The sequence below is a fragment of the Carettochelys insculpta genome, chromosome 6 (assembly GCF_033958435.1).
Source record: "Carettochelys insculpta isolate YL-2023 chromosome 6, ASM3395843v1, whole genome shotgun sequence".
Taxonomy (NCBI): Eukaryota; Metazoa; Chordata; order Testudines; family Carettochelyidae; genus Carettochelys; species Carettochelys insculpta.
The window spans coordinates 49674708-49689853 of record NC_134142.1 but is presented as its reverse complement, the minus strand read 5'-3'; the positions used below and the strand labels follow the sequence as shown (position 1 = coordinate 49689853).

Here is a 15146-nt window from a genome sequence, read left to right as displayed (position 1 = left end):
TTTCCATGTGAGCCCCTTGTTCACTGCAGACATTATAAATTGAAATTCTAGTACTGTTTCGTGCATGAATATCTCAACTTTTTAAAGTATAGATTTAAATGCATCTTTTTCATCCATACAGATTGATTTAACACATAGGTCAGGTGCTTGTTGAAGTGATAATATATGCAGTGAAACTTATGAACTTTTTCAGTCCTGGAAAATAATATCAGCGTATTGGGAAAAGCCTTACAGAGTACTATATTTGCTATCTGGGGTTCTCTCCAGGCTTTAGCAACAAAGATGTAAATGTGTAATAAGTACTAGGTTAGCTGGGAAGGCTATGTTTGTAGACCAGTTATTACGTATGGGAAGATAAAACATGGGTGCCATTGGTTTGACAGTTACAAAATGTGAGAGAAATCCGTATGGTTAATAGTACTACATCATTATGGCTAGTTGTTTCCCTAGAGAGTGAGAAAATAGATGCTTTAAAACAGCAGTGCCCAATAGGAGTTTGAAGCTTGCCACACTTACGGTTGTCATCTTTCCATATTCACCACATTATATTAGACAAAACTTTATTAAATAGAATAAGAATATTGGTAGATATTTATTTATACTAAAATAAAAGCCCTCCCTCTCCCCCAGAGCCAACCACCCCCAGTTCCCCCCACTGTAACTGAATGCTGTACCCCAGAGCCAGGCACCCCTAGCCCTCCTGTTCTAATTCAATGCCAGCGATTCACCTGAGCCACCAGGGCTGCCGTCGGAGCCACCACGTGCTTCTCCAACTAAGTGGTGGGGAGCATGCACAGAGTTGTGGATGACACTCCCCAGGTGCTGCTCTCAGTAGGAGCCAGAATCACCAAAATGCAGTGTCCTATTCGTCACACGTGGCAAATAGCGAACATATTGGACACTGCAGTTTTAAAGCATGCTGTGGATTAGGTTAGTGTTTGGAGGTAATTGAAGCTGATATCTTTGTGCTGTGTCTCTTTTTCAAAACAAACGTGTGCTCTTGTGGGAAAATTAGTCCTCATTCGCCACAATTTCATCATTCATTCAATCTCCCAGAAGTGGTGCCTTTTTAAAAGCATGATAGTCCATCCAAGGGGAATGTTTGGATTGTGATTTAATCTGAAGGTAGTCAGGCAAGTGAACAGTCAAGACTGTATGGTTAGTGGAGTGTGACAGGGCAGAAAAAAGGCAGGAGTAGATCATTCAGGAAGGGGAGTACTGTGCAGATCCTCTGAGGCAGCAGCTACTTAATTTATATATTTTGTTATAGGTAACAAAAACGATTCCTGTGTGAATCCTTTGGTGCCCTTACACTTATTAATATCATGACATAATTACCACAGTTTGAAAAGAGTCAATCAGACAAGAACTCAACCAGTTAGCCACCTCAGAAAAAAAGCTCCTTTCTTCTCCATTATCATTTCAGGAACATACTCTTGGACATGCCCAAAAATCCTGCTGAACAGATGTCTTCCCCCTCCACCCCCAGTATGTCCATAGTGGTGCAAATTTGGCACCGAGGGGGACCAAGTTTCAGAGTTTAGGAAATCCAATTAAAAATGCCCTGCTAGCAGCCTCCTTTCTTTTAATAAGGTGGGATCCACCTTGAGATCTCTGTAGATTGTCCCTGTGGCAAATTCTCAAGCAGGAAGCTCTGAGGAAGTTAAGGACTTTATAGGTCATAATTAACAGCTTAAACTCTACATGGTACCAGTAGGCAACTAGCATTGATCCCAGAGTTCAGTTGTCCAGTGCTCCTGACATGTTGTCCCACTCAGTAAGCAAGCTGTTGCATTCTACCTCAGTTTTAGTCTGAATGTTTTAAGGCTTAGTGCCACGCATTAGGTGTTGCAGTAGTCTAGTGTTGACACAACAAGTCCCTGTGTAATGCTGTCATGACCTGCATCCGAAAGCTAAGGTCACAAGCATCTAGCTTAGTGTTTCTCAAATGTGGCCACCGGAGGGTTTCTTATGGCCACAGCCTCCAGGGTGGTGATTATGGAGGGTGTTTCTGGGCAGGGGAGCAAAGCAGCTGCTCCTCCCTCTGGGCTGCCTGCTGTGTCTGGTCCCCACCTTCTTTTTGAGCTAGAAACAATGTTGAAGCAGGCAACCAGAATAAGTTCCCCACCTTCCCAGGGATGGTGGGGCTTGAACTTCAGGCTTCCCAAGTGATAGGTAAGCAGGCTCTGGCTGTTTGGTGATGGTCTATGTCCCCCAGCCACAGGGTTTGGGGCTCTGTGCCTGGATTCACCCCCCTGCTGCCACCTTGACCTCCTGCTGCCTTCTTCAGCCTGCCATCGTCTCTGGGAAACCTGCCTCCTTACTGGATTCCTCACCTTGGGCTTAGTTTATCCCCACAGCATGCCAGGGCTGAGTAAGTCTGTTGGGAAAAGTGTTATTAGCAAATATGCAAATATTCTTTTCACAACAACAGACTGATTAACTAACAAACAGAAAAAAAATCAAAGTATGCTAAGTTTCTTATCTGTGTTTATATTCGGTTTATGTCCTGTACATTTATTTTCATTGGCTACCACTCATCAAGTATGAAGATAATTTAAAATATATAACATAAAAAATCATCTAAGTGTTTTTATTATTGAATCTGCAAAAACTTCCATAAATAAATTGCAATGATCTGGACAAGCAAGTGCACATGTTCGGTTTCCCTAAAGTTCATGAGGTATTTCAAGAAAAATTGTCAAAGCAGCCACCAGCACACGTTGATAGCTGCATTGTGAGGCCACCAAAAATTGGTTGTGATACTCCCTGGTCTAGCCAGACATAGATGTTAAAAAGCAGACTGGGTTACTGATAGAATATTGTCACCTAGCTAAACTGCTCTGGAAATAATGGTGAATGGATTCTCTCAAGGGATTGTTAATTTTTTTCTGTTAATTTTTAGTAAATTTTAAATGGGAGTTCCATCAAGTGTATTTTTTCTGCATCCCTATAAACTTCTGTCATTCACTGTGTTTTAATTTAAAAAGTGCTGTAGTCAATTTCATTTCCAAAAACATTTTCTTCTAGTTTTCCAATCTTCAGGCTTGATTTAGCTGTGTAAAAATCCCCCAAAATGGGGATCTTTCACACTACATTCTTCTTCTGAGAGTAAGGAAGTCACCAGGACATTCTTAATATAAACTTTCATTGTAGTGCATCTTACCCTAAAGCATTTGTGCAACACAGGAATTACTGTTGAAAATGAATTCAAAAAGTGTTATTTGCAACATTATTGTGAAATCTGTTAATGAAAGGACAGTATAGCATTGTAAGCAGCAACCTTGATAACCACTTCTGCAAAATGCTTTAAATTGTACTCCCAGGAAAATCCTATTACTAGGCTCTAGTGGGTATTTAAGTTTCTTACTGGTAGCCAGTGTTTCCACTGTTAATTCAAGTACCTTGGAGACAGATTTTGAGTAGCCTAAATTCATCCATGAACAGTTAGTCAGTCACTCTTCACTACTTGCAAACCCAGGGGCTAAAATGTACAGGTTCTCGATCATGCAAGCAGTCTTGTTCATATAAAAATGGAACTTAAAATACTCAGCTATTCCTAGTATAGAGGTTGTAGGCTTATGCCCCTGGATCACTTGTGTCAACTGGCATAACTCTTCCACAAAGTCTGTGGGCTGGCTACAGACTGTCTGCATTATGACTTGAAGATAGCCCATTTCTATTGTTAATCCAAAAGTTCTCAAACTGTCATACAGTGGATCTCATTTTTATGACCACACTGTCTCATGAAGAATCTCTCTTCCATTCTACCACTCCCTGTCTCTCCCAATAATATAGCAACTGCAGTTGTTTACATAGAAAAATAAATATTTACATGGAAAAATAAATATTATAAAACATATAATGTGTTTTTAGCTCTCCATACTGTAATCCGAGTTCTTCAATTCCAGTCATTTATTATCTATAGCTAAATTCTTCAGTATCATTTTAACATATTTTAAGAATATAAAGAAGCAACTCTTTCCTCCAGGGAAGTAAAGTACTCCAAAACAAGTGTGGTAGTATAATTTACAGTATAGGTTTTTAACACAGTTTCATGTTTCCTTTTCCCAGGGGCAGTGATTGTTTCCACACCACAAGATATTGCTTTAATTGATGCACACAAAGGAGCTGAGATGTTTCGAAAAGTCCATGTGCCTGTAAGCATTTAGCAAGAAATAAGTTGAATTCTTCCAAAAGGTGAAATGTTTCTTAATTGTGGAGGCAGGTGAACTTTTCAAGTGAACTATGAAATTTCACAAATTGTACTTGAATAAAACACTTAAAAACTTTCTCTATGCTATGTTACAGAAAAGCAGAAACCTGCTTGTTTGCCTAAACAGGATGATGGAAAGAACTAGTTTTAGAATTTAACTGAGGGCACAATACTGTTTTATGTTCTAAAATAAAATGACCTGATAGTCCCAAATAGCCTGGATTATAAATCAGCCTTCCATGTCCATTATTTATCCTCTCTCTTCATGTACCATATTCCTTTGCTGATGATTAGGTAGTGGTTTGAACAAATATATATTTTCCCTTGGGAGTTTCATGTTGTTCATTAGAGAAGATACACTCCAAATTGGAATATGTTTTTAGTTTTAGAGCTAGAGTAAAACCGGGCTCAGGCTTGTGAACCATTTCCAGAAAACTAAAACTACAATTACAAATAAATCATGTCAGTTGTTAGTCCTGTCACGGGATTTACTCATCACTGAGCACCTCTTTGTGGCTGTGTCTGATCCCCCTCCTTCTGACAGCTCTTAACATGTACGCTCCTGCTTTCTAGGACTGACGGTGCTCCCTCTTCATGACTCAGCACTGGAATCAGGCCCCTGTGTAGTTTTCTCCTTTTGCAGACAGTGTTCTGCTCCAAGACCACATCCTATTCCACTTACCCAGTCTCTGGTAGGGTAACCCAGGCCCACCCATTACTCCAGATTTCAGTCCAGGTACACTCTGTTCAGTAACTATAGTTTGTTTGCTCCAAGACCTTGTCACTGTTTCTCTGGACTCCTTCTTGTTTCCCTTCTTTATCTTCTGTTATGTCCGTGGGTTTACCGATCCAAACTTTCTCCTGGAAAGTAACTGTAGGCTTCTTTTCTTTATGACTCTGTACCATGAGACATCCTTCTCTTCTTTCAGGGAGTGACTGCAAACTTTTTCCCTGCAGCTTGGTCTCAGTTTGCTGTCTTTATCCAAGCTCAGCCTATCACCATCCAGCTGAGATTCATCATCATTTTGCCTTTAGTCCCTAGATCTTCCCCAATGCAGCTTATCAGGTTAATTGTTTTAACGACCTGCTGTCATTTGTGTGCGGTGGACACCTTATCACAAGCTTGTTACTGCTTGACATGATGAGGACGTGTTTAGTGGCATGGAGCAGCTTTCAGACTGCTGTGATCACCTTCCGGCTGGTCCCAATGGGAAATGTGACAAATCCAAGGGCTCTCTTAAAGTTTGTGCCCTCCTCCTTAGTTATTAGCTGTTCTAAGATGAATCCAATAATCCATTATGCGTAGAGCTGTTTTATTTAATACTCATTTCTCAATAGTGTCCAGAGGCATCTGTCAGAATAGTGTGAGTGCTGACGCACAAACACACACGGGAGGACGTGATTCTTCTCCCAGAAAGCATAGTCTAAGGAATTTTCCACTCAAATGAAGATTAACTGTTCAGTGCTTTTTTTTGGCACCTATGCACCTGAGCAAAAGAACAGTTATGAAAAATTAGCTCATCTGTGGAAACTCATGTTTTCTCCCTTACCTCTGAAATTCCTTATTGCAGTTGCTGGCTGTGTTGGGAGATGAAACTTCTGGTCCTCCTCCTATAGCTCAGCAGAAAATTGCTGGGGCTCTGTAGTCTTTACTAGTGCTTAATTAGAGTACCCTTTTAAAATCCCCTGAATTTGTAACTTCCATGGGGAGATGTCAGAAAATGCCTGTCCCTTTGTGTCAAATAAGTTTACATTAGATCGTAGGTAATTCACCATCATTGTGTTTGAATAAATTCATTCTGCTTGTCAGTATTGCAGGGCAAAACATTGTGTCCCAGAAAAAGAATGACTTTTGACCATTATGAGGCCCAGTGGTCACTTGTTGCTAAATTTAGGTTGGAAGCTTTGAACTGAGAACTAATTTCCTCTTTTTCTGAATTCATGGTTACAGTTGAAAGTGTTAGCTTGTGTAATGCAAATATAGGATGGGTGCCTATATCTATAGGGATTTTTAAGCTAAGTCCATTGTTTCCCAAGTAAGTCTAAGCACAGGCAATATAGAGAATTCCTAACAGAGCTGCTGTATGAGACTGTTCAAACATAAATTACTTGCCTTAAGAAGAAAAGAATCAAAGGCATTGGTATTATTTTTACCACCACAGCTTCTAAGAAAAAGCAGTCAAGTAGCACTTTAAAGACTAGCAAAATGGTTTACTTAGGTGAGCTTTCGTGGGACAGACCCAGTGGGTCTGCTTTTTGTTTTGATAGTGTATAGACTAGCACGGCATTGGTATTATCAAATACCAATATCAAAGGCATTGGTATTGTTTTTACCACCACAGCTTCTAAGAAAAAGCAGTCAAGTAGCACTTTAAAGACTAGCAAAATGGTTTACTAGGTGAGCTAGTAGCACGGCATTGGTATTATCAAATACCAATATCAAAGGCATTGGTATTATTTTTACCACCACAGCTTCTAAGAAAAAGCAGTCAAGTAGCACTTCAAAGACTAGCAAAATGGTTTATTAGGTGAGCTTTCGTGGGACAGACCCACTGGGTCTGTCCCACGAAAGCTCACCTAGTAAACCATTTTGCTAGTCTTTAAAGTGCTACTTGACTGCTTTTTGTTTTGATAGTGTATAGACTAGCACGGCTTCCTCTTTGTTACTATTTAGCTTCTAAGAGTGACATCCAGGATGCTTAAGGAACTGAACCTGTACATAGCAAGGAAGTCCTTTCTAAGAATATCTTACAATCTAAAGCTACATCTACACTAGCACCCCTCTTTCGAAAGTGGGATTCTAATGAGACACTTTGGGATATGCCAGTGGGGAGCTGCAATGAATATGCAGTGCCTCATTAGCATAATGGCAGCCACAGTACTTCAAAAGTGCCGCTTTTAATCACACGCGGCTCGTCTACATGGGGTCCTTTCCAAAAGTCTGAGGCAAAGGCCTTGACCAGTTTTTATCCAGTTCCAGTGATCTTAGATTTCATTTTCATTTTTCACACCAATTTTAGGAGAGCAGTGATTTAAACATTGATTTAATTATATAGTCTCCTCAAAACGGTCACTGCTAGCTTGTCTTCAACAAAGTGGTCCTATAGAGACTGTGTCATAAAGGCAAAAAAGGGGTGATTTACCGCAGATATTCTCCTTTGGATAGTCTTCAGTAGATCCACAGTCAGTCTCTTTTCAGGCCTCTGCTTTGGCACTCAACTCCTAAGATGAAGGCATTGTGAGAATGTAATATTTATAACTTCTCTGTTTACTTTTTAAAAGATTCTGTGGCCAGGCAGTCAACTTATAACATGTTGATCTATTTAGAAGCAATAGCTGCAGGGAATAAGATTTAATATGTACCTGTAAATAAACCTGTATACAGTAGACTCCCGAGTTACGCAAAGGTTGCATTCCTGGGCAACCTCATGTAATTCAAATTTTGTGCAAATTGGGAGGAGCCAGGAAGTAGGTGGCAGCTTGACTCCTAGCGCCCTTGCGTTTGTGAGAGCTGGAAAACTGAAACTGAAAACTGGTGCACTGGTCAGTTTTCTAGCTCCCACTAGCGTAGGGGAGTTGGGTTCCCCACTCCCCACCACTCCCAGGGATCAGGAAACTCTGCTAGTCAATTTTCTGTCTCCTGTGAGGGGCAGGCAGCTGAGAGCTGCTTCTCACTGCTGTGCTGGTCAGTTTCCCTGCTCCTGTCGGGGTGGCAAGAGTCAGGCTGCCACCCCTCATTGGAGCAGTTTTCCCTCTCTGGGCTGCCAGCCTGAGAGGAGCTGGGAAACTGACCAGCGCAGCAGCTGGTCAGTTTCCCCACCACTCAAAGTCAGGTAACCTGATATGCGTGCAAGTCAGGAGTCTACTGAACAAAAATAAAAGAAGATGCCCTCATATTACTGATGGCACTCTAGGCTAAAAAGTGTACATGGCATGTCTTGTTCATTAGTGTTTACCTACATATGGAATATGTATTGTAACATGATGAAAAGACATTTGCACACTGTTGATTTGATTTCTCCTCTCCCTCTTCTCTCCCACAGCATTTGTGCATGTCCTGAATTATTAAATCTTTAAGGAAAAAGAAGAGTCTGGCATCTTGAAATGCTTGCCTCACTTGCGTACAAGAAACAGTTACTCATTAGTTGTATCGTTAAGCTTTATTATTGTTAATGTCATCATCGTTTTCTGTGAGGATATGAACTATAGATATTACTGAGGTTTCCAAATTTTGTATGATCTCAAACATTTGCTATGTCCTACAGTAACTAGCTAGAATAAGGAAAATTTAAGATGGAGGCAAACCTCAGATGCTTTCACTGATATGTGTTAAAAGCAGCTTCTTAGTTTGCTGAAATGTTTCACTGTAATTATATTAACAATGAGAAGTCCTGTGGCATTTTATAGACTAAGCGGTGTTTTTGAAGGTTAAGCTTTCGTGGGCAAAGACCCACTTTGTCAGGTTTATGCAGATGACTACGTGCATCTGACGAAGTGGGTTTTTGCCCATGAAAGCTTATGCTCCAAAAACATCTGTTAGTCTGTAAGATACCACACGACTTCTTGTTCTTTTTGCAGATACAGACCAATACGGCTACCCCTCTAATATTTGTATTTATATTTTTTATTCTTCTTTCTTCCAGTGAATGGTGGAAAATTAGGCTATGTAACCACTTTGACTCCAACTGTGTCGTCACTATTCTATGAACCTTTCAATTAAAGTCTTGTAGATTTTTCCATTGAATTAATGTTTAAATTTAACATTTACAGTGTAAAATCTAAAGTTCACAAGTTCACAGTAAAAGTACTATACATTGAATGAGTCACATGACGTGGGGTGGATCACTTAGTTATCTGTTCCTCTTCTAGTGATTGTTTGTGTGCATTCCAGTGTTGAAGTGCGCGTGCATGCCCAGTTGCTGGAAGATTTTTCCCTTACCCAGTAGCCCTTGGGTTAGTTTGTTGCTCCCAGGAATGATGCTGATACATAGGCACCATCCAACCCACCCCCTGCTCAGTTCCTTAACTTGCTGGAACTCCCCTTTGCTCATGTGAGCAGTCGTCTCAGTTGATGGAATACCATGCAGTTATCTTTTTCTCCCATGCCACCGGCGAGTGCCATTTCTGAAAGGGGTTTACTTCAAACTAGCTTCTATGTTCTTTGTGAACTAGGTTTGCCAAATAATTTACTGTGATGCTTAGCTCACAAAAGGCTAGAGTGAAATTAGATTGATACATACTTATCGGATGATTTTGTGTAGATTTTGATGGGCCCTTTATACTTTTTTTCATCTCTGTTATTTGAACGGGAAAAAGAGAGATATTAATCTCTTCATTAGCAGGACTTATTCTCAGTCTGTGGATTTAAAAACTTTTAGCATAATAGTAAAGTCTTACTATCTTTCTGTAAATATGTAGCAATATGCATATTGACAAATACGTGTGAATGATAAAACATCTATATAAATTATAATTTTTAATAGTCGGTTTGATTAATGCATAATGTGGACTACTGAACTGACAAATTTGATTTGGACCAAAAAATCTAGTTTTTTAGTTTTATAAGAGTACTGCACAAAAGACCCACAAAATAGTAAAATGTATCTCTTGAGCTGCTGCAGTTCAAATTTGTTAAATCATTTTATTTTGAATTTTAAAATATTGTTTTGTCTTACACCATTACTTTGCAGAAAAAATTCCAACCAGAAGGAATTTTTAACCCACAGTACAGTAAAGTCTTTCATATCTGGCAGCCCCAGGACCAGGAGCTTGCTGGATATTCACATATTCTGGATAATAGAGAGGTATACCAAGCAATGCATAACACTAAAGAAAAAACTACGTATCAAGAAATAAACAAAAATGTGTTCAGAGTACTTTATTTACCAACAACAATACTACTGTACACTGTAAATTTATGCTGCATTTGCTGTATTTATTTGCATTTATTTTAATTACACTGTACTTACGGAAAACGTAACTAAAAATTACTTATGATTAAAATACCAGTTATCTGAGTATTCCAGATGATATAGTGTCAGATCTGAAAGAGTTTATTGTAATATCCATGATCATCCACAAAACTATCACACATTATTCTCCTTCTAAAACCTCTTTAAAATGATCCTTTTTGCAGAAGTTTCCCTAAAATGGGACAAGTTAGGCTACAGGTGTGCTAAGACCACATCCTGTCATTCTGACAAACATCCTGTCAAGGATTGTCTCATTGTTTCCTTGTACTTCCCCAAACGACTGTATCCATCTGTTCTTGTCTTAAAATTCAGTTGTAAGCTTTGTGTTGCAAACTGGTAGCTCAGTGCTGAGCACATGGGGACCCAGGTCTATAGTGAGAGCTATTAGGTGTTGTTGTAACCCAGATAGTAAAAGTAACAACAGCTTAATTAATAATTACATGACATGGAGCATAGAAGCCTAAATGAGAAAAAATGAGCCTCGTGGATTCTGCATAATATTGCACACTGAGATTGAACAGACAAATATTCCAAAGCTCTGCTGAGATTCAGAAGGACCCATTTATACATTACATTCTGCTACTAAGATATGAGATACTAAGATATGATAGACAAGAAGAAAGCAGAAAGAATGTGAAAGTGGGAGTGTAGTACAGGCATTAAGAGACCAGGCATCTGTCACATTGTCTAGAATGGCTCACTATCTAGGGCAATCTCAGAGCAAGCAGTCGATAACAGGGGAGACACCCCAATGTGGTGCTGTGGTCTACAATTAGAGATCACCAGCTGGTAACAAATGTGAGCTCCTACATCACCGTAACAGTCTTACATGAAATCACAGATGGTCCCCTTGGGTTCTCCAGTCTGTCTTACCACTCAGGCAAGCTGGGCATAGTGAAAAATGGTCACTTGCACCAAAACTCACAAAACATTAAGGCTGTTTCCTGTTCCCAGAGACCAGTCACTTAATTTGTACTTTTGGTCTTGCACCAAACACAAAGCCTGTTGTCAACATTGTAATAAACTACCCAAGGTTTTGTTAACTAGGAAGAAATATAAGGTATGTACAGGTTACAGCAAGCAAGCAAACATATAAACATAAATGAGGTTCAATCCGTGACTCAAAACGTGACAGAAATGTAGTAAGCTGTACATTGAACGTCTTTTAACCTTGTCAGCTCTGGGGATCATCAATTTTTGTATTTTATCTCTAGCCTGTAAGAGTCCAAGCTTGCAAAGAGATGAAAAATCTTCATGTTCAGTGTTTTTATTTTGCCTCTTTCAGCATTCAAACAATGTTTAACTAAAGCAACTAATGAAACTTTTGTTCTGTGATCACCCATTGAATTTTGATAATCCTGCTGGATGAGTGGGGGAGTCCTTCTTCCTATCTGAGTTCACAAGTTCAGAGCAGGAGTCTTTTTCATTTATGTGACAAATCTTGTATTTTACCTTGCAGCATGGAATACAAATGTTACAAGTAAGATGTACGAAGGCAGCAACTTACAAGCATTGTATAGAAACTAAACACATCTTTATAAAACAAAACAGCAGTCATGTAGCACTCTAAAGACTAACAAAATAATTTATTAGGTGATGAGCTTTTGTGGGACAGACCCACTACTTCAGATTTACCATGTGTCTTCAGATCTAAAGAAGTGGGTCCATCCCTTGAAAGCTCATCACCTAATCATTTTGTTAGTCTTTAAAGTGCTAGGTGACTTCTGTTTTGTTAGAATACAGACTAACATAGCTACCTCTCTGTTACTACTCCACATCTTTTTACAGGTCTAACACCTGCCTTGAAAAACATTAACATATAGGTGGGCTGGAATGATTCCCAGCTGTGAATTTGTCGGTGCTCAACTTATGCCTATGGACTTGGCAAGATCTGGCACATGGTTTGCAAGGTGCCAGGGACATTTGATTTCAGTAGGACTAGCTGAAATAAAAAGAAAGAAAAGGTCGCATGGAGGATACAGTCACATCTCAGCAGCATTGCATTAATAAAACTCTGGCGTAGTTACTTTTTTCGGGTGGTATTGTGTCATCGAAGGATTAATGAAACTGTTACACAAAGAGCTACAAAACTTTTAAAAAAAATTGTAAGACTACCTCGCTTTTTACGTGATCAGGCCCTCTCTTTATTTAAAAACAAAACAAAACAGTACAATTACTTTAAGGCTATATCTGTACTACACACTACTGGTGAGGTAATTACTGCCTGTAATGAAAAGCAGACTACATCCAAGTATGCAGCTGTGCTTAACAGTTGGAAAGGGCCTGGCAGATGGGAGGGTTCCTGTTTCTGCAGCCTTTCCCACTGTTGGGAAGGGCTCCAGTAGTGGGAGTTACTTTAGCCTTTCCCACCCAAAGTCTTTTCCTGCAGTTGGGACAGGCTTCTGTAGATAGCATAGGGTTGGCGAGTAGAGCGCCTGTTGTGGGTGTATTTGTGTAAATACCCACACCCTTCGGGTATGTCGTTGCCTAAGCCATGCTTCACTGGCTACCCTGCAATTTATATCCATTCCATAGAGTCTATGTAGGTAGGTACTCTAAATGTCACCAGAAAAAAGTGCAGTGTCCATGCACTGTAAGGACACTTCAAAACTTAAAAAAGCTAGGTGTCTGAAAATGGGTATGTATAGATTGAACCTCTCCCATCTGGCACCCTTGGAACCTGACAGATGCTAGAGGAGAGAATTTGCTGGACCACAAGAGGTAAATATTTTCTAGCATTACCAACACTTTCACCACTTACCAGGCATTTAGGGGTAATTTAGAGCTAAATAACAGTACAGAACACTGAGAGCCAGAACTGGTGGCTGTATATAAACTTTATGGGACCACAGGAAACTTGGTCATGCCCATGGTAAGTGGTTGTCCGGCTAACTAAAATCATGGTGGATTATGGATGTTGCTGGACAAGAGAGTTCCAGATTAGAGAGGTTCAACCTTGCTTGACAGATGCAAGGTTTTTTTGGTATGGTTTGAGGAAAAGTCCTCTTGTATCTTAATTAAAACACTTAATTGGCTAAATCATCCTATTCTCTTCCCCTCCCCCCCAGTCTCCCTGAAGATATTTCCCCGTCTCAAAGGATCATTCAGCTTGCTTATCTTTCACTTTCCAATTTACATACACATTGAGATTTTTATGTTATGATATCACTCATTTAGGAGTCCAGGAGAACATTTGCATTGGCTACAAAGAGCTCGATAAAACATTGTCTCCTCCTTCATTGTGCCTCCCATTAGAAATTGAATGTGCTGCCCCTGTAGCAGCTGTGTTCCTCCCAGGCAAAGAACTGAGAATAAAACCTGCCCTGATTTATATCCTCTAAAAACTCTGAATAGTAAGCTTTGAATTTTTTCACATTAGCTTAGAAATGCAGGTGTAGAAAATCTAATAGAGCAAATCCGACTCACTTAATTTTTTTAATTTTTAATTTTATTTTCACATTGAATGTAGTTATGTGCTACAAATGAAAAACCACATTTATCTGCTTATATTCCTTGCTCTGTATTCTTTTGTTGGTGCCAGCGGTTGAGTGCATGTTGTAAATAGCAACCTAAGTAATATGATTATTTTTAATGGTGCCGAACCCTTCCAGTTTCCATTAACATCAGTGAGAACAGTGGATGATCAGCACTTCTGAAAATTAGACCACTTTATTCAGGTGCCGAAGTTTATGCTTTCAAGGGTAAATTTTCAAAGGTGATCGGCATCTTGTAACTTTCACTCTGAAATTTGGAATAGTATTTAGGTGATCTATTTATAGAATTAAAATACACAACTGTTGACTCTACAACATGACTATGATTGCGCAGGTTTTCTGTTGACTGATTAACCACAAGAGCCATGTAACCTGTCAGATTTTGGTCTACGTTATCCCTGAGATTTCCAAAGTTCTGGTTATCCCTAGTTCTTAACTTTGATTGACAGGTAAACATAGTGAAGTTAGTGTTATCATTATCATCACTCTAAAATATGGGAGAGAAGATTTTGTGCCCACGTTGGCAAACTTCTTTCTTGTTTTTGCAAGGAGAATGTTGGACATTGCAGATCAACAAAAAGTCCCATAATATGTGTATATTAGATTTTTGTCCCACAGTTATTGTCTGTTTCAGCCTTGCATAATTATTTCTGTCATTTGATCTTAAATATCTTTCTTCTTCGAGTGTCCCCGTGGGTGCTCCACAATAGGTGACGGGCTTGCCCGGCGGCGCAGATCGGATCTTCCAAGCAGTTTCTGCCGGACCGCGCATGCGCCGGCGCACGCCGCTCCCTTGCGCGCTCCTGGCCATGTGCGCGATCCGGTCCCCGCCAGTTCCTCTTAACCGCCGTCGGCTGCAGACGGAATCCGACTAGGCTAAGGCCAAATAGCGTATTCAACGGCTTTATCTGTTTTTCTTTAAAAGTTTTTCAGGTACTTAGGCTACTACGAGTTAGCCGGTTGTTATTTTGCCAAAAAAAAAACAAAAAACAAACAACAACAAACAAACTACGAGCGGGACAGCTTCAGTCCAGTCCCAGTAACAAGCGCCGGAGGCCAGGAGCTACGGCCATCAGTCCTCCTGCTGAGGCAGGCCATCGGACGGGGAAAACAGCACAAAGAAGGTGCTAAGTACCCGCTTAAAAACTCAAAGACTCACCAACAATGTCCTCTTCAGGCTTTAAAAAATGTGAGTCCTGCAGAGACGCAATGCCAGCGTCCGATGGGCACAGTCTATGCATAAGGTGCCTGGGGGAGTCCCATGTGGCACAGAAATGCGCCTTCTGTGCTAAATTAACAACCAGAGCACGGAGAGACAGGGAGATGCGGATTAAAATGCTGCTTCTTGATAAGTCCCTCCAGCCAGACGTGCCGGAGCGGCCGCAGCAGGAGGGACCCTCCGGGGCCCTTAAAAGGAAAGCTGCCTCCCTCACTCCATCAGCGCAAAAACGGAGGAAAGTCTCT

At 40.2% G+C, this 15146-nt stretch overlaps 1 protein-coding gene across 5 annotated transcripts in view; it reads left to right on the top strand.

Annotated features, from left to right (window-relative positions):
• Positions 1-15146, top strand: part of NUBPL (NUBP iron-sulfur cluster assembly factor, mitochondrial) — a 164797-nt gene that overhangs the window by 114026 nt on the left and 35625 nt on the right. For 4 of the 5 annotated variants that reach the window (XM_074996871.1, XM_074996876.1, XM_074996874.1 and 1 more), the window contains one exon: positions 4075-4160. The exons of the other annotated variant lie outside the window; for it this stretch is intronic. In XM_074996871.1, the coding sequence (XP_074852972.1) occupies positions 4075-4160 (86 nt within the window). The remainder of the gene's footprint in view (positions 1-4074; positions 4161-15146) is intronic. 5 annotated transcript variants of the gene reach the window in all.